Source organism: Stegostoma tigrinum, chromosome 9, assembly GCF_030684315.1.
Source record: "Stegostoma tigrinum isolate sSteTig4 chromosome 9, sSteTig4.hap1, whole genome shotgun sequence".
In the NCBI taxonomy this organism is placed as follows: Eukaryota; Metazoa; Chordata; class Chondrichthyes; order Orectolobiformes; family Stegostomatidae; genus Stegostoma; species Stegostoma tigrinum.
In genome coordinates this window covers 41071744-41091172 of record NC_081362.1, presented here as the reverse complement: position 1 = coordinate 41091172, position 19429 = coordinate 41071744, and the positions used below count along the sequence as shown (strand labels likewise).

At 40.2% G+C, this 19429-nt stretch overlaps 1 protein-coding gene across 1 annotated transcript in view; it reads right to left on the bottom strand.

Annotated features, from left to right (window-relative positions):
* usp34 (ubiquitin specific peptidase 34) overlaps positions 1 to 19429 on the bottom strand; it is a 329850-nt gene that overhangs the window by 85531 nt on the left and 224890 nt on the right. The window contains exons 44-52 of the mRNA XM_059648851.1: positions 16367 to 16458; positions 14893 to 15039; positions 14744 to 14800; positions 14559 to 14636; positions 13511 to 13605; positions 8208 to 8380; positions 7382 to 7532; positions 7075 to 7153; positions 5654 to 5707 (exon numbers count right to left, since the gene is read on the bottom strand). Coding sequence (XP_059504834.1) covers positions 5654 to 5707; positions 7075 to 7153; positions 7382 to 7532; positions 8208 to 8380; positions 13511 to 13605; positions 14559 to 14636; positions 14744 to 14800; positions 14893 to 15039; positions 16367 to 16458 — 926 coding nt within the window. The remainder of the gene's footprint in view (positions 1 to 5653; positions 5708 to 7074; positions 7154 to 7381; positions 7533 to 8207; positions 8381 to 13510; positions 13606 to 14558; positions 14637 to 14743; positions 14801 to 14892; positions 15040 to 16366; positions 16459 to 19429) is intronic.

The window sequence follows — 19429 nt, the reverse complement described above, 5'->3', positions numbered from 1 at the left end:
ATACAGGTTAGTTTGTACAGGGGGTGCAGTTTGATTGAAAATTTTTAAGTAAATCTGTTGCTCTTAGATGGTGCTATGAATATTTGTAATGTTGAATGTGCCACAGTTATTGTTATTTTACGGTTACAGCATTTCAATAGCAGTGGCATAAACGTATCATTAGGGTCCTATATATTAATTGAAAATGGTTCAAAAAATATCTTCAGGCACTAGCTTTTCATGAAATAAAATTTCTACGATTCAACAATAAGGGCTTATCCAAAATAAAATTTGCTGAGGTGCCATCAGTTCCACTTGTGGGATTTCCTTCTTGAACTCCAGTCATTTTGCAAAATAGAGACTGATTAAAAATGTTTTCTATCATAATTACCTGCTGCAGATTTTGTGTTCCCAAAAGTTTTAAGGAGTATATTAAACTAAGGGTTTATGAGGAAAGAAAATGCTCCAAAATTTTTAACATACCTCCAATGTTCAAAAAGAATCCTGGTTGAATTCTGAAGCCAAATAATTATGCACTTGAGATTTACTGACTGAAAAGATCAGTTGTAATACCAGTGAGTCTACAATTCTAATTTCTATCAATGTTGGATCAGAAGCAGAGAGAGAGGCAGAGAGAAAGGTGAACCATCTTTTATTTCATTTCTTTTTTAAATAAACTGAAAGCAAAGAAAAATATTTAGAAGGAAATTGTTAGAGGCAATCAAGGCTCCAGGCGTTCACACTCAAGAAACTAGTCTAGGCTGGGAGTGGCACAATTGTGGATTCTGGGTCAGGAGTGGGATGAATGACATCAAAGTAATATGAATGGAAGGTTTGTGGAGGAGTGGGATGTGGGTTGAAATCGCAAGAGCCAGGAACAAAGAGATGGTTTGAAGATGTAAAGGTTGGGGATAATGGGAAGGAAGTAGGTGAGTGAAGTGACTGCCAGAAAGAAAAAGGCAACTGCTCAAGCCAAGGTATTTACTCTCGCCCACCTCCTAAAAAGGAATAAGCGAGTCAGGCAAAAAAAAACTGAAAGAAGTGGCAGCACAATTAAGAAGAAAACGATAGGGCCCAAAAGGAAAATAAAAATAGCAGCAGCATATAAACATGAGACAGGTGAGAGTTATACAACTCCGTGCCTTGGTGTGCTGTGTCACAGGAAATCAACTAGTTAAGTTGTTGTGCAGGATTATGTTTAGGTGGAAACAACCTCCGCTCTGGTCTAGAAATAAGCCCAAGTAACCATTTAAAGTAAAATTTTATCCAAGCCAATTTATTTTGCCTTCAAATAAAATAATTGCCAGTTTAAATCCAATGCTGTATTTAAATCCAAGGATTTAAGTACCACCACCTCTTTCAACAGGACCGCCTAGATAAACACGCCAGTCAGTGAGTGGGGTGGGTACATCGTAGAGTGTAAATTTCATCCTGCAGATGGCTTTATCATGACATCAAAATTATTCAGTTCTCAAATAACTCAGATTTATTCATGATCAATATTTAGTGACTATACTAGTTTGCAAATCAACATTAGTCCATTTGATGGAGATCTGTACATTGAAATAATGGCAATATTGCCAGTCCAATGACCAGCATGCGTATAAATCTGCCCATCATGAATTCTCTGTCCCTGTGGCTAACAACAGAAATCCTCAACCAAATGCAATACTAAATTTACAAATCATTTCTGTTTATTCCAAGAAGTGTCACAGATTTGTCATGTTTGATCATAAATAACCATTTCACAGCAGATGTATTCTACAATTTAATGAAACATTTAAAGCTGGCTGTCAGCTTAAAGAGCCTTAAAGTCACTCCAAAAACAGGAGTTCACTTATATGCCAAGTATAAAAATGAACCACTGGCATGGATGATCACCAACTTGATTTGTCATCATGTCGAACAGCATGGAAACAGATCGTTCGGTCCAATTAGTCCATGTCACCCACGTTCATAAACTAAACTAGACCCATGTTGTGCTTGACCCATGTCCTTCCAAATCTTTCCTGTGCATGAACTTATCCATGACTTTTACACATTGTAACTGTAACCTGCATCCGCCCCTTCCTCTGCAATTTATTCCATAAACTAAGCATGCTGTGTAAAAAAGGTGCCCCTTGCGTTCTTTTCAAAATCTTTCTCCTCTCACCTTAAAAATGTCCCCCAGTTTGAACTGCCTCATTCTAAGGAAAAGACCCCCGTCGTTCATCTTATCTATGCTCATGATTTTATAAACCCCAATGACATCACCTCTCAACCTCCTATGGTCTAGTGAAAAAATGTCCCAGCCTTATCAGTCTATTTTTATACCTCAAACCCTCCATCTCCGGCAAAGTCCTGGCAAATCTTTTCTGAACTCTTTCAAGTTTAATAATAGCCTTCCTGTAACAGGGTGACCAGACATGAAGAGGCCTCACTATTGTCCTATGCAACCCTGAAATGACATCCCAACTCCTATACTCAAAAGGTCTCTGCAAGGAAGGCAAATATGCCAGATGCCTTTTTTACCACACTGTGTACCTGTGATGCAAATTTCAAGGAATTAGATACCTGAATCCCTCGGTCTCTCTGTTCCATAATACTACCCAAGGCCCTACGATTAATTGTTCAAGTCCAGTCCTTTTTGTATTACCAAAATGCAATATTTTACATTTAATCAAAATAAACACCATATGTCACTCCTTAGTCCACTGCTTTAATTCTCTGTCAGCTACATCTTAATCTTGCGGCTATCTGTGCAATACAGCGTTTAATGCTTGTTTGATTCCTTGATACCAATTATTACAAAGTGTTAGTGAGTGAAACATACATCTGTGGGTTGAAAACTTGAAACTGATCATGAAATCAACTATAGCATGTTGCGGCTGAAAGACATGAGCAAGTCAGGTTGAGTGTATGCAAAAAAAAAGTAACTTTTGGGGCCAAAAATCAAATTCAAGTTATCTTGTACACCAAGTTGACCTGTATGTATCTACAATGTATCAAAATATAGCTGTAATTAATATGCGTGATTAAGAAATGTAAATTCATGTCCATTATCTCCACAAGCAAAGATCCCAATATAAGACATGCAGCTCACTAGTAGAAAACAGAAACTTTAACTCTCTTCAAAATACAAAGAAAATCTGATCTCTGATCACCTCCCTTAGAGGTTTCCTCAATAAATCAACAGGCACAAAGCAAGTCATCTTCTACTGGGTCATTAGAAAATATGCATAGGTAACCAGAGTCTCTACTGCTGTAGGGAAGCACCCAGTTTATTTATTTCCAGCTGCAACATTATCAGTCTCCTTTCTTCAGCAACTATCTGTTACAGCCTCAACGATTTGTCCAATTAACAAAATCATCCATGAGGTTCGTGTTTTATTCCCCAACTATTGCTTCAAGAAAGCTTGATTACATTACTGGATAATGAACCATGATTTACCCTTTGATTCCCTTCCTTCACAATTCTCTCCCTCCCTCTCTCTAGCCCACCTTCCTCCTACAGCATTCTCCAAGTGCACCTTGCTTGATCTCAGTCCTTAATCTTTACTCCACTTGGCAATGGTGGAGCAGGCTCGGAGGGCCAAACTGCTACTCCTGCTCCTAGTTCTTATGTTCAACGTCAGTCAATATCACGTGACAGAATGGAAGATCATTAGCAACAGAAACATCTCATTAACAGAACTGCAATTACATTCTTTTCAGGACAGTTCCAAAACAAAATTTACAATTTATGGATGAAATTTGTTTTCACATTAGAATGGAAAAAATGCAGATGAATTACATTTATCTCTGTTAAATGAACAAATATAGCTTTTTATTTCATTAAGTAGTTGATAGCGAACATTTTAATTCTGACACTGGCAGGCCTTTCCCCTTTATTATTGTAATTTACCTGGATTAGACAGTTACTCATTACTGATGGGGTTTTTGGAGATTCAGAGTGGGGCAGAAGAGAAAGAAAGAAAATTTTTTTTTAAATGAAAAAGTACAGCACAGAAAGAGGCTATTTAGCCTATCATGCCTCACTGCCTGAATAAACTGGCTATCCATTCTATTTCCACTTTCCAACACCATGACTTACAAGTTACAACACTTCATTTGCAGATCCAGGTTCCTTTCTAATGAACTGAGGGTTTCTGCCTCAACCATCAAACCTGACAGTTAGTCCAATCACTCTCTGGCTAAAAAGATTTTCCCTACATCCTCTTTAATTCTTCAACCAATCACTTAAATCTGTGGCCCCTGGTAACTGACCACTCTGCTTGGGGTAGGCCTTTCATGTCCACTTAACCTAAACCCCTCACTACTTTACGCAGCTCAATTAAGTCACACCTCAGTCTCCTTCATTCAAAGAAAACAATCATAGCTTATTCAATGCTTTCTCTGCGAGTTTCAAGTTTTGGGAAATTCTTGTATACCTCTTCTGCAAACTCTAAAGCATTATGTCCTTCCTGTCATCTGGTGACCAGAAAAGGGTACAAAATCACAGCTGTGGTCTAACCAGCACCTTATGTAGTTCCAGCATTACACCCCTTCTTTTGCATTCAGTGCCTCACCCAATGAAGGAAAGCAACTCAAACATCCTCTGCTTCCTTCTGGGGGCTGTAGGCACACATCTAAAGGTCTCTTATCTTCACTACCCATCTTACTATTGTCCTGTTTACTGAGTATCTGCTTGCTTTGTTCACCCTCCCCATATGCATAAAGGTTGAATTTCATTTGCCATTTTGCCACCAACTCCTACAGCCATCCTCTTCAGTATCACTACCTAACAAAGTTTTGCATTGCCTACAAATTTCCCAATTATGCTTCCCACATGCAAGTCCAAATCACTCATACATACCACAAACAGCAAGGGATCCAACACTCAACCCTGTGGAGCACCACTTGAAATCACTTTCCATTCACAGAAGCATCTGTCAACAATTATCCTGTGTCTCTGATCACGGAGTCAATTTTTGGTCCAATTGTAATGTTCCCTCTATTTAATTGGCTTTAAATTTTTTTGACCAGTCTGCCATGTGGGAGCTTGTCAAATGTCTTACTAAAATCTTACTAAAATATTGTAGGCAACATCTAGTGCCCTACCTGCATCAATCCTCCTGTTACTTCCTCAAATGTTTAACTGAGTAACACATGACTTTCACTTCGTAAAACCATGCTGACTATTCCTGATCAATCTGTGCCTTTCTAAGCAATAGCTGATTCTGTCTCTCAGTGCTGATTCTGGTCATTTGCTCACCAGTGAGTCAGACTGACAATTCTCTCATTTATACCCTTTTTGAATAATGATCTAATTCTCTAGTATCTTGCCAGTAATGAGGATTGCAAACTGATCTTTACGGCATTCACTGTTCCTCCCTTGACTTGCTTTAACAGCTTAGGATACAATTAATCTGGTTCTGGTTATTTATCCACCTTCAATAAGGTTGGTAGCTCCAGTACTTCCCTTGTTATGTTAATTTTATTTAATACTTCACACTCCTCTTTAACTGGAATGACTGCATCATCCATCCCCTTTGTGAAGGCAGAGAAAAGGCACTTATTAAGAACCCTGCCCATATCTGCACCCATGCACAATTTGTTAGTATAAAAGTATAAAATATTGCAAAGTACCAGTTAAGGCTCCTGATTCCCGAACAAAAACGTGAAAATATTTTGAATATTCTCCAAAAAGATTTACCTTTTCAAAGGAAAAATCCATGAACTTGTCAGTGACAGAATCATATGTCTTGGTCTAAACAAAATAAAAAAAAATAAATTTTTGCATAATTCAAAGTCATGAAAGTTGACAAGAAACATAAGCAAAGCCCTGAGGTACTCTATGTTTGCTGCACAGAAACATGGTACCTGGATACCAAATAGAAGATGGCAAACAAGCTCGATTGCATCAAATAGCTGGAGAAGATGCAAAGTTCAAGTGATGTCAGAGTGGGGTCATGAAGAGGCTTAAGTAACAATAGCACTGATTAATGAACACTATTTTAAAATGTATAAGTTTGCTTGTACAGAATGTTGCAAAGTGAGAATACTTGTGAGATCAGGATTACAGGATAATCAAAAGTATCAAAATTATTTTGTATATAAATTCTCAAAGCAACAAAAAGAATAAAGATCTTTTACACTAATAGCATAATTCAATATACTGTTACAAATTGGTTTTGGCATTTACATTTTTAAAATCAGATATGTGGGCAATTTCTATCAAAAAGAATGTGCATGAAAGATAATATCAGAGATGATGGGAACTGCAGATGCTGGAGATTCCAAGATAATAAAATGTGAGGCTGGACGAACACAGCAGGCCAAGCAGCATCTCAGGAGCACAAAAGCTGACGTTTCGGGCCTAGACCGTTCATCTCTGATGAAGGGTCTAGGCCCGAAACGTCAGCTTTTGTGCTCCTGAGATGCTGCTTGGCCTGCTGTGTTCGTCCAGCCTCACATTTTATTGCATGAAAGATAATCTTGTTTCACAATAAAATATAGGCAAAGGAGAACTCTTTTCTGTCGAGGCTTCTCCCTTTCTCACCTGAAGGGATTGATTCCCATCCATTCAGGAATCCGACATTTTTAAACATTTCTATAAGAGAGACTGTCTAATGAGAGTTTGCAGGCTACTTGCTTGGGACTTGAGGGTGTTGGAAAAATTGATCCTAATCCCATCCTCCCCTGGGAATAATAAACTCAAATAAGTTCAGCGGAGATCATTGAATATCAATCAGCTGCAGGAACCATGACAGCTAACTCCCCGCCTTGCTCCAGAGCACTGATATTAAATGCAGTACCTTTTCCAACCTGGATTAAAGTAGCTAACTCTTGGGAGACCAGAAACATTTTGATATTTTAGATATGGCAGACATTATTTTGATCAATGGTGCTGTCAATCCAGTTTCAAAAACAAACTTCTTAGTCAAGCAGCAAAGCCCCAAAATCACCAGCCTTCTTAAAACTGGATATTAAACGTATATGGTAATGTTCATTAAAATTAACCCTAAATAAATGTACATAATAATGTCCTGAAATGGATAGCTAAGTAAATGCCAAAAAATGAGCAATCCTGCCACTTTCCTGATTGAAACATTTAGAAAAAAAACTAGAACTTACTGTCATTTCTCCACCAAAGCATTCAGAGGCGAGTTGGGTAGAATCAAACGGTTTTACCTCAGCATCATTAAATAGATACCTAAAAAGGTTTAAAAACTGCAGCTGTTAAAACAAATGGTATTAGCTCTTTTACCTATTGTTATTTGGAAAGCTTAACATGTCTTTATGTTAAATGCAATTTCACTTAATTGGCATGAAGCCAACAAAAAAGGTACTGTTAATTTCAACTTTTGGACAATGAAAATATGAAATGGTAAAGGAGCCTATACAACTAACATGAACATCGATACTATAAACATCTGCTTACCACTTGTTGTTTTTATAAGCATGAAGATTCACAATATCTCTGATAAAACTGTAATAATGCCCTCCATCTGCTGTCCCTGTGTGCACGGTTACGCCTATCAAATCATACTCAAAGCTTTCACTTTGTTTAACTTCACCGTTCTCTTTGAAACCTAAAATGACAATTAAAAACAAAGTTTACTTCAGTGTGACAGTTTTTTTTAAAAAAGTAAAAAAGACTTGTGTTCCAACTAATTCAACATTGGACGTTTCTTTATCAATGAGAATGTAGCAGCATCAAACTGATCAAAATACAACTCCAGGACATAAGCATGCAGTCTTTTAACCTATTCTGTCATAGTAGAAGACATGAATATCTCAAACTCTACAAAGGTAAATATCATTCAAATATTTCCTGCCAAGTTATGATAGGCCATGAGGTACATTTTCTGGACAGTTCAAGAACACAACATTTTACATTTTAACCAAAAATGCATGCATTAGCAAGGACTAGAAGAGAACATTGAACAGATTTACATCTAGCTTCCTTTATCCTTTTAAAGATGATTCAAAATTAACCTCTTTGTAGTAACCCACTAAAAGAAAAAGTATAGGCATAACACTAACATTTTGCATCAAAAGCTCAATTTCAGCATGTACAAAACAATCAAAAGAAAATCTCAATTAGCATGAAGTACTGAAACTCAAAGAAACTGGTTTATATCTTGGAAACTGCCATAACTACCACCAAATCAGTTACCAAAGAAAAATCAGAGAAAGGCGATTGACACATCATCTCTATTTGCAGTGAAGCTGTATTGTTAAACCAAATAAAGCCATTACAGTACCATCTATGCGGTCATTTTTGCCCATAAGATAATCTTCAGTGTAAGGAGTCATGTCAAGTTGCAGAGGAAAAGAGAAGTGCGTATTGACTTTTTCTTTCATCATTGTAACCATATTGAAAGTATAACGCATGGTATTGAAACTTAAGATTCGAGGCAATTTCTTGAAACAAGCCCTGTGACAGACACAAAAAGAAGTAATCATGTGGGGAAAAAATGTACATATCTTTCATTCCAAGTGGACATTGGAACTAAATCCATTGGTAGTGCAGGTCTGTGTTAGTTTTTCTTTATGAGAAATTCTGTTTGATGTAAAAGTCAATACAGTTAATTTCTCATGTAAAGAAATCCATTCTTGATCGACACGTTTTCCTCTTTCACACAAATAAAAGTTGCAGCTGGAAAACCATGTTCGCAGTGTGGAGCAGCAGAAAATACTACAACAGTAACATCACTGGAATCATTCCATAATACGTAAAACAGTTTACACAGGTTTTTCCAAAGATCAACGATTTTTATTACTCAACAACTATTATCAATTACGCTGTTGAATGTTCATGCTTATTGATTTAAAAATACAATTAACTGGTTGTGGTACAGAGCCTAAATGTTGCTCAAAAGAGACAGAAACAAAGTCAAAACCTTTCAGCTTTTTTTTCCTTTATTCATTCACGGGAAGATGGCATAGCTGGCTAGGCCACTGTTTGTTACCCATCCCTAACTGCCCAGAGGGCAGTTACAAGTCAACCACATTGCTGAGGCTCTGGAGTCACATGTAGGCCAGACCAAGGATAGCAATTTGCTTCCCTAAAGGACATTAGTTAGCCAGATCATTTTTTTTTGACAATTGGCAGTGGATTCAGATCATTAGACTCTCAATTCCAGATTTTTATTAAATTCAAATGCCACCGTCTGCGGTGGTGGGATTCAAACCCATGTCCCCAGAACATGACCTGGGTCTCTCGAATAAGAGTCCAGCGATAATACCATTGCCTCCCCTACACTCATCTGTAAGCTTCCACTTATCCATAAGACCATGAGATATGAGAGCAGAATTAAGCAATTCAGCCCATTGAGTTGGCTCCGTCATTCGATCATGTCTGAAACATTCTCAACCCCATTCTGCTGCTTTCCTCCCATTACTCTTGATCCCCATACTAATCAAGGCCTTATCTGTCTCTGTTTCAAATACATTCAATGACCTGGCCTCTACAGCCTTCTGCAGCAACAAGTTTCACAGATTCACCACCGTCTGGATGAAGAAATTCTTCCTCATCTCACTTCTAAAAGTCTTCAATTTGAGGCTGTGCCCTCCTAGTCTCTCCTACTAGCGGAAACATCTTCTATACACCCACTTTACCCAGGCCTCTCAGTATCCTCTAAGTTTCAATCAGATCCACCCCCATCCTTGTAAACGCGATCAATTACGCACCCCAAGTCCTCAACCACTCCTTACGTGACAAGCCCTTCATTCACAGGATAATTCTTGTAATCCTTCTCTAGACCTCCTCCAAGGCCAACATATCCTTCCTTAGATTTGGGATTCAAAACTGCTTATAGTATTCCAAAAATGCGGTCTGACCGAGCCTTACACAGCCTCAGCAGTACACCCCTGCTCTAGCATTCTGGCCTTCTTGAGACAAACATTAACATACAAACGCTAACATTGACAGCATTGTATTTACAAAGGCAAATACAAAGGCCTTCTGTAAGTCCAAACAGATCACATCCAATGGCTATACTTTGTCTAACATGCTTGTTACCTCCTCAAAGAACTTAAACAGTGCTGTCAGCATGATCTCCACCTGCTGGAACCGTGCTGACTCAGCCCAATTTTACTGTGTACTTCCAAGTATTCTGCAATCTCATCTTTAATAATGGACTCCAAAATCTCAGCAACGACTGAGCTCAGGCTAACCAACCTATAAATTTCCTGCCTTCTGCCTGCTTCTCTGCATAAACATACCATATGAAATAGGGCTGAGAGTAGGCCATTTCGCCCCTCAAGCCTGTTGTTAAGTAACAGGATCATGGCTGATCTGATATTTCTCACTTCCATTTTTCTGCATTTTCTCCATAACCCTCGATTCCTACTTCCTGATCAAGAATCGATCTATCCATCCAACTCTCTCTCAGACTTAACATACACAAAGATACTATCCCCATAGCTCTCTGTGGCAATGAGTTCTAAAGACTCTCAATCCTCAGAGAAGAAATTCTTTCATCAGTCTTAAATTGGTGCTTCTTTATTTTGAGACTATGCCCTCTTGTCTCAGACTCTCCCATAACTTGAAACAGAATTTACCCTGTCAAGCCTCTTGAGGAATCCTATATGCAAATTCCATTCTTCTAAATTCCAATGAGTAGAATCCCAACCTATTTAGCCTTTGCTCATAAGGCAATCCTTCTATAACAAAGATCATCCTAATGAACCTTGTCTGAACTGCCTCCAATGAAATAATATTGCCTTAAATAAGCATATCAAAACTGCTTTCCAGATGTGGTCTCACCAGCACCTTGTACAGTTACAGTACGACTTCCCTATTTTTATTCTGCAACCCCTTTGAAATAAAGGCCAACATTTCATCAGCCTTCCTAATCATTTGCTGGCTACAGCTCACGTTTCATGTATAAGTACCACCACGTCCCTTTTGTGTTGCAGCATTCTGCAGTTTTTCTCTATTTAAATAATATTCTGTTCTTTCATGCTCCCCTCCAAAATGAACAACTTCATATTTTGCCACATTATACAACTTGTTGCCCACTTACTTGACCTACAAACATCAGAGTGTAAACTGTTTCTAACCCTTCACAACCTGCTTTTCCATCCATTTTTGTATAATCTGCAAAACTGGCTATGGTACTTGCACGTCCTTCCTCAAAGTCAACAATATATACTGTAAACAGTTGTGGCCCCAATACTGATACCTGTCCATTGTTCACGGGTTACTAACCTGAAAAAGAACTCTTTGCCCTCACTCACAGTCTCCTGCCATCAGGGACTTCCCTATCCATACCTATATGGTACCTCCAATGCCAGTGCTCTTATCTTAGGACTTTTCTGAGGTACCTTGTTGAATGTCTTCTGGGAGTCCAAAATCAGGTTCCCTTCTACCCACTCCAGTTCAGACTTACTCAAAGAACTCTAAAATACTACTTGGACATGATCTCTTTTTAATGAAGCCATGCTGACTCTGCTTGATTTGATTATAATTTGACAAATATGTTATTACTTACTTCAAAATTAATTCCAATACATTTCCAACAACAGATGTTAGGTTAATCAGCCTATAGTTATTCACTTTTTGCTTCCTCCCTTTTTGAATTGGAGTGAGGGGGGGTAGCACTAGCAGTTTTTAAATCCTCTGACACTTTTCTAGAATCCAAATATTTTTGGAAAAATCACATCATTATCTCTGTAGCTACCCCTTTTAGGATCACAGGATACAAATCACAAGGGCCAGGGGACTCATTGCCTTGAGCCCCATTAGTTTGTCCAATATTTTACAGATGGTGGCGGTACTTAATTCCTCCCTGTATACTTCAAGGGATGGCCGAAGTTTCTTCTACAGTCACACTGATATTTATCATCAACCTTTACAATTCTGCCATTTCCTTGCTCCCCATAACCATCTCCCTAGACTCAAAAGGGTGTAAGATCACTTTGACCTCTTTATTCTTTTTTATATATTTAGAGGTGCTCTTATTGTAAGTTTTTATATTCTTCACTCGTTTGATCTCGTAGTTTACTTTTTCTTTTTATCTTTTCATCCTTTTCGCGTTCCTTTGCTAGATTCTGAATTTATCCATATCTACAGAGCTAAGACTGACTTTGTGCCTTATATGCTTTTCCATTCAACTTAATATTCTCTTCAACTTCTTTGGTTAGCCATGGTTGGTTTATTCTTCTCTCAGAATCTTTCCTCCTTACTGGGATGTATTTTTGCTTAAAGTAATGAATTGCCTCCTTAAATGCCTGGAATTGCTTGCTTACTATCATTCCTGCTAATCTATCCAACCAGTTCACTTTAGCTAACTTTACCTTCATTTCATTTAAATTCCCTATAAAATAAACACTGTTGTTTCCATCCTAAGCTTCTCACTCTTGAACTGAATGTTAAATCCTATCATGTTATGACCACTACTTACTAGGGGATATTATACTGAGACAATTTATTAAACCTGCCTCATTACCCATTACCACATCCAAGATAGCCTGCTCCCTAGACCTAGTGCTCTTGAAAAAGCTATGGCTTCCTTGTTGTAGCTATCATTTCCAATTTGATTAAACTAATCAACATAAAGATTTAAATCACCAATAATTTTTGCTTTTTTTTAAATACACACCTATTTTTTGTTGGATTTATAGCCTTTCCTACAAAGTGACTACTGTTTTTAGGTCTGTACACTACTCTTACCAATGTCTTCTTTCCCTTGCTATATTATTTCAAACCTCTGCCCAAATGGACTCAACATTATCTGAACCCAGACTGACTGTCACAAATGTCCTCATTTAATCTTTTATTAATAGTGCTTTCTCATGACCTTGGTCATCGCTCCAACTCTAGACTGAGGATTGACACACAAGAAACCAAGCTGACAAAAGGGAATAGAAAATTATAAAGGTAAAAGTAAAGTCACCATAGTCCTACCAGACCATAGGGCTGATTTTTCATTGAAGGGAGACAAGTGCCATTGGCTTAACCTAAGAGTCACCAGACTTCAGGTGAGGAGAGAAGTTGAGGAGGAGGGACTTTCATGGTAACTTGAGCCAGTGCAGCAATTGAACCCACACTGCTGGCATCGTTCTGTATCATAAACTAGTTGTCCAGCCAAGCTAACTGACCCCCTGTGCAATTTGTTCAGCATGACAAGGTACCAGCTGATTGAATCACGATTGGCATGAGTTGCAGCAGGAAGTGTTAATCTTTGCTAACTTAGACTAGTAAGGTAGACCAAGAGCAGTCAGTGAACTGTAGAGACTGTCAATCCTTGCTACACTCCTCAAGGAAATGCTCAACTAAGGAGAACTAGACTGGTACGAGTTTAATCAGATAAGACTGGCAGTTCCTGCTGTACCTCCACGCTAACTACAGTCCAATTAGTCAGTACTCTCTTTCATGCTATATGAAATAGTTGAAATAAATTACCACTAAGTTTTGTTTCTTGCATGTTCACTGCTGATGAATGACACAAAGATTCAACTCCGTTCTTATTTTAGCAATGTGAAAATATCATACAGTGAAGGACATTCCTGTGGAGGAATTAAGTTAAAGTATGTAAATATATTTGCTGCAAAATCGAACCTTTTCTCAGCCCGTACTTTCTTTCCACATTGGGAACAAGTGTACATATTATCACCTTCCAGAGTATCTTTGATTGTAACTTCGTCAAGCGACTCCTAGAAAGTGAAACACATATTTATAATACACATTTCATAATTACCACACATTTCAAAGCACTTTATGAAAAGTACTTTTTGAAGTGAAGGCACACAGCAAACTTCCACAATGTGATCAGGATAAGATAATCTGTTCTTTAGTGATACTGATTTAAGGACACATATCAGCCAAAATAACTGAAACTTTGCCTACTCTTCTTGGAAATTACATCATCGGACCTTTTACACCTACTATCTGAGCAGACAAGTGGTGCCTTGGTTTAATATCTCATCCAACGGTGGTACCTCTAACAGTGCAGCACTCCTTCCACACTGAACTGTGTTAGCATCAATTTTGTGCGCAAACCCTCGAGTTGGGTTTGAATCTGGAAGCTTGTGCCTCAGTGGCAAGAGTGCTACCAAGTGGGCTACAGCAGAGTCAGAAACATATGTCTAAAATAAATATTGTGCAGTACAACTAACAACATGGTCTATTGACTTCAAGACATTTTAAGCACTAATCAAATTCACATTAGTAAGTATGCTACAATTATAATCTAATCATGACATATTTTGCCTTCTGGTGAATAAAATACTGATGTGATAAGAAAGCAACATATTTCTGAACAGCTTTTTTAAAATGCTCATTCTTTTCTATTGCAAAAAGTCTACTTCTTATGATAAGAAATACGACTGTGAATTATAAAGGAGTTATTATTTTTAAGAATCAAAAACTGACGCTTATGAATTTTTAAGATTGTCAAAATAATATGAGGGCTCTACAACATTATTCAACATCATGTATATTTTATTCAGAAAATATTAAACAAGTGTGACGAGAGATTATGATGAGGATGGTGAACTGTCTTGCAATGCTTCCACTTTAGGGGCCTTTGAAAATCATTTATCTTAATTTTATCTTTGTTAATTCACATATTCCATTGTTTCATTTTAGAAAGTTAGACGTAACTCACATAAATGTTTTTCATATCAGCCACTTGGCATCTAACTGTGTAGAACTCCTCAGCTGTCTGGCTAACATGGTCACAATCCTGAATTCAAAAAAAAAAGTTACAACTTTAGTATTTATCAGAGACAATTCATTTTCATAATTAAAAAATGCTTAACTTCTGAATGTTCAAAAGGTAAGTACACTTACCAATGACACCACATTATTTGTTATAACTCCTCCAAATAAGCTTTTCACTGTGTTTTTCTAATTTAAAAAAAGTCAAGAGGATACTTTTAGACAATGTTGGCCTTCCATTTACGGCGGTAAACAACTACAAAAATGTATTTCAAATTTACCAGTTCAGGGGACATTTCTTCAATTTTTGTAATCAGGTCAGTGAAAAATTCAGTCATATCTTTCTGTTCTCCTGTGTTCAATGGTTGTTTGTCCATAGTATAAGTTTTGCAGAAGGGTCTTGGATTATATGCTTTGCGCTCACTTTCCTAAACAATCAGATATTTCAAAAGAAATTGGTCATTTAGAACGTTAAATTAATTGCTGGCATCAATATCAATATCAATTCTTATTACAGACAGTTTAAAACAATATAGTGTAGTTACAATGGGACTGAGATAGTGGCATCAAAGACCAGAAGGGACAAGCGTTTGTAGATTATGTTTGGGAGAGGTTTCTACAGCAATGCATCTAATCTAATGAAAAGGAAGCACAACTAGATAGGGTTCTTGAGAATGAGGTGTAACAAGTAGGTCAAACATCAGTGAGGGAACATTTAAGCAATGATGATTATTATATTAAAGGCTTAGGACGACTATTGAAAAGAAAAAATGAAATCCAGTGTGAAAATTTCTTATTGAAAAAATCAAGTTTAATGAAGTTGCTAGAGTTTCTTGGAGAGAAAACAGAATTCAATGCAATATTCAACATGCAATGAACATGGACTTCGAAGAGTTATTTAATACTATTGCACATAGCAGACCTCTGAGCCAAAAACATAGCTCATCGACTAAAAGGGACAGCAGCAAAGTGGATACTAAAGAGTGGCAGTATAAAATAAAATAAAATGAAAGAACAGAGTGACTTGGGTGTATACATAGATAAATAATTAAAGGTGAAAGGTCAAGTGGAAGGTAGAGATATTAAAGTATACAGTATCCTAATCTTTTTCAATAGCGTGTAGAGTACAAGATCAAGGAATTACGCTGAGATCATGAAAAACACTAATTAGCCTTCAGATGAAACACTGTGCATTTGAGGGTGCCACATTTTTGAGGAGGATGTGAACTAATTGGAAAACATGTAGAACAGGTTTACAATAATAGTTTCATATGAAAAACTTCAGCAATGAAGATGAAGAAGTCATGTAGAAGTGAAGGCTAAGATGGTAGTTTACAAGAGGTCTGGGCAGAGTAGATAGGGAAAAAACTTGTCCCACTCACAAAAGAATCTGGAATGAAAGGACATAGATATCAAGTAACTTGCAAAAGACCAACTGCAATGCAAGAAACAAAACTTCTTCCCACAGTGAGCAATTATATTCTGTCAAGTACTGCCAAGATGTGCAATGTTGCATTTAAGAGCCATTAAACAATTGTTTGAATAAAACGTACAGGGTTACAGTGAAAACAAGGTTACAGGACTCAAACAGTGTTGGTGCAAATATGCTGAGCTGAAAGGGATCCTCTTACAGCGTGGCAAGTCGGTGACTGTAATAAACTGAAACTGAAATTATTGAAAAAAAACTCAACTGGTCTGACAGGATCTTTGGAATGAGAAAGTTAATGTTTCAGGTCTGTGGCCTTTCAACAATACCTGTATGAAATAAAAATCTGACTCCAAGCATTTGGTTCTCTGCCATTGTAATTTTGCATCTTTCGCAATTCTGATCTTCCTGTCCTCAGTCTCTTGCAGTACATATCAACAGAAGCTTCATCTTTATGGACAGGTTATTCACTTCAGGACGAAGAATAAAGTGAGCTGTACATTTTTAAATGGAGAAAGTGTGCAGAAAGGTATGGAACAGGGATGGAATCCTCATGGAATCTCAAAAAGCTAGCATCCAATTTCAGCAGACAGTAAGGAAGATAAATGGAATGTTGGCCTTTATTTCAAAGAGGATTGAGTTTAAAAGTAGGAAGGTTTTGCAAAAACTATATTGCACCAGTCAGACCACAACTGGAAAAAATTGTCAACAGTTTTGGGCCCTTATCAAAGGAAACAGATACTTGCATTGGAAGTAGTCCACAGTAGATTCATAAGGCTCACACCAGGAAAGCAGAAGCTCTCTTACGACAGGTTAAGTAGATAGGGCCTGCACTTGTTGGAATATAGAAGAATGAGAGGTGGCCTTATTGAAACGTACACAATATGTAGCAGACTTGACAAGCTAGTTGTGAAAGGGTTATTTCCCCTTGTGGGAGAGGCTAGGATAAAACAGCATAGTCTCAGAATAAGGGGTCGTTCATTTGAGATGGAGCTGAAGAAGAATTTCTTTTCTCTGAGGGCAGGAAATCTATGGAATTCTTTTCTCCAGAGGCCAATTGAGCTTGTATCATTGAAAATCTGTCTATCTCATGAATATATTTAATCAGCATGAGAATCAAGGGTTTTGGAAGGGGGGAAAAGAGGCAAAAAAAAAGAGTTGAGGATCAGATCAGCCATTATCTCACTACATGGCTGAGCAGATTTGAAAGGTCAAATGCCATACTCTGCTCTTGCGTCTTCTGGTCTTATCATTCAATTGGGCATTTACACTATCTGGACTCCAACACAGAATTCAACAACTTTACACCTTAAACCCCATTTTGCTTCCTTCTATTTTTTTTATTTCTCATTCATTTTCCTTTTTGCCTTTGGCCAGCAGCTGTTCATGGTCCTTTAATTTAAACCTTCTTTGGACACATATATAAAGCAATATACAATAGATATTGGAAATAAAAAAAACGGAAAAAAAAGAAAAATGCTGGAAATTATCAAAATCAGGCAACAGCTATGAAGGGCAACTCAGTTAATGAACATTGACTTGAACCGTGAATTCTGTTCTTCTCCATTGATATTTTCTGGTCTACTGAGTATTTGCAGCATTTTCTGTTTTTGTGTTGCTTTAGACAAATTGTTCATTTCGCTTCCACTCATTTTGGGCTTGCACCATGACCATCACATACTTATATCATAATCTCTCCTGTCCTCTACTCTATTAGAGAAATTCCATTCCCATTGCTGGGAAAAAGATATTTTGTCAAAGGTTTCTGTCTTGCACTCAACAGGACATTCAAAAAATGCCAAAAAGAGAAAACAACATTTACACTGTATGAAAGGAGCCTGCTGATTGGTAGAGGCATTTTCATGGAGCTCCACCAATTCATGATGACTGACAGATAAACCAGGCAGGTTGACACTGATAGGTCAAGGAATTGCCCTGAAAAATTAACCAGAGAATGGCTATCACCTAATTTGAGTTGAGTTGAACCAGGTACAGTATATGTACAAGATAACAAAGTGTGAAGCTGGATGAACACAGCAGGCCAAGCAGCATCTCAGGAGCACAAAAGGTGATGTTTCCGGACGAGACCCTTCATGGTGGGGGTGTGGGGGGGGTGTGTGGGGTGTGGGGGGGGGGTGTGGGGGGTGGTGGGGGGTGGTGGGGGGTGGTGGGGGGTGTGGGGGGTGGTGGGGGGTGGTGGGGGGTGGTGGGGGGTGTGGTGGGGGGTGTGGTGGGGGGTGTGGGGGGTGGGGGGGGGTGTGGGGGGTGTGGGGGGTGGGGGGGGTGTGTGGGGGGTGGGTGGGGGTGTGGGTGGGGGGTGGGGGGTGTGGGTGGGGGGGGGTGTGGGGGGGGTGGGGGTGTGGGGGTGTGGGTGTGTGGGGGGGTGTGTGGGGGGTGGGGGTGTGGGGGGGGTGTGTGTGGGGGGGGGGTGTGTGTGGGGGGGGGTGTGTGTGGGGGGGGGTGTGTGTGGGGGGGGTGTGTGGGGGGGGGGTGTGTGGGAGGGGTGTGTGGGAGGGGTGTGTGGGGGGGGTGTGTGGGGTGTGGGGGGGTGTGGGGGGGTGTGGGGGGGTGTGGGGGGGTGTGGGGGGGGTGTGTGGGGGGGGTGTGTGGGGGTGTGTGTGTGGGGGTGTGGGGGGGTGTGGGGGGGGTGTGGGGGGGTGTGTGGGGGGGGTGGGGGGGGTGTGTGGGGGGGGTGTGTGGGGGGGGTGTGTGGGGGGGGGTGTGTGGGGGGGGGGTGTGTGGTGGGGGGTGTGTGGGGGGGGTGTGTGTGGGGGGGGGTGTGTGGGGGGGGGTGTGTGTGGGGGGGGGTGTGTGTGGGGGGGGTGTGTGGGGGGGGGTGTGTGGGGGGGGGGTGTGTGGGGGGGGGGTGTGTGGGGGGGGGTGTGTGGGGGGGGGGTGTGGGGGGGGTGTGTGGGGGGGGGTGTGTGGGGGGGGTGTGTGGGGGGGGTGTGTGGGGGGGGGGGTGTGTGTGGGGGGGGTGTGTGTGGGGGGGTGTGTGTGGGGGGGTGTGTGGGGGGTGTGTGTGGGGGGGGTGGGTGGGGGTGTGTGGGGGTGTGTGGGGTGGGGTGTGGGGTGCGGGGGGGTGGGGTGGGCGGGGGAGAAGTGGAGGGTGGAGGGGGGGAGGCGGAGGGTGGAGGGGAGAGGGGGGGAGGGAGGAAGGAGGGGGGAGGGGGGAGGGAGGAGGGGGGAGGGGGGAGGGAGGAGGGGGCGGGGTGTGGGAGAGGAGTGGCGGGGTGTGGGGAGGGGTGGCGGGGGTGTGGGGAGGGGTGGGGAGGTGTGTGTGGGGAGGGGGAGGGGTAGGGGGAAAGGAGGGGTGAGGAGGGGGAGGGGGAAAGGAGGGGTCCGGAGGGGGAGGGGGAAAGGAGGGGTGGGGAGGGGGGAAAGGAGGGGTG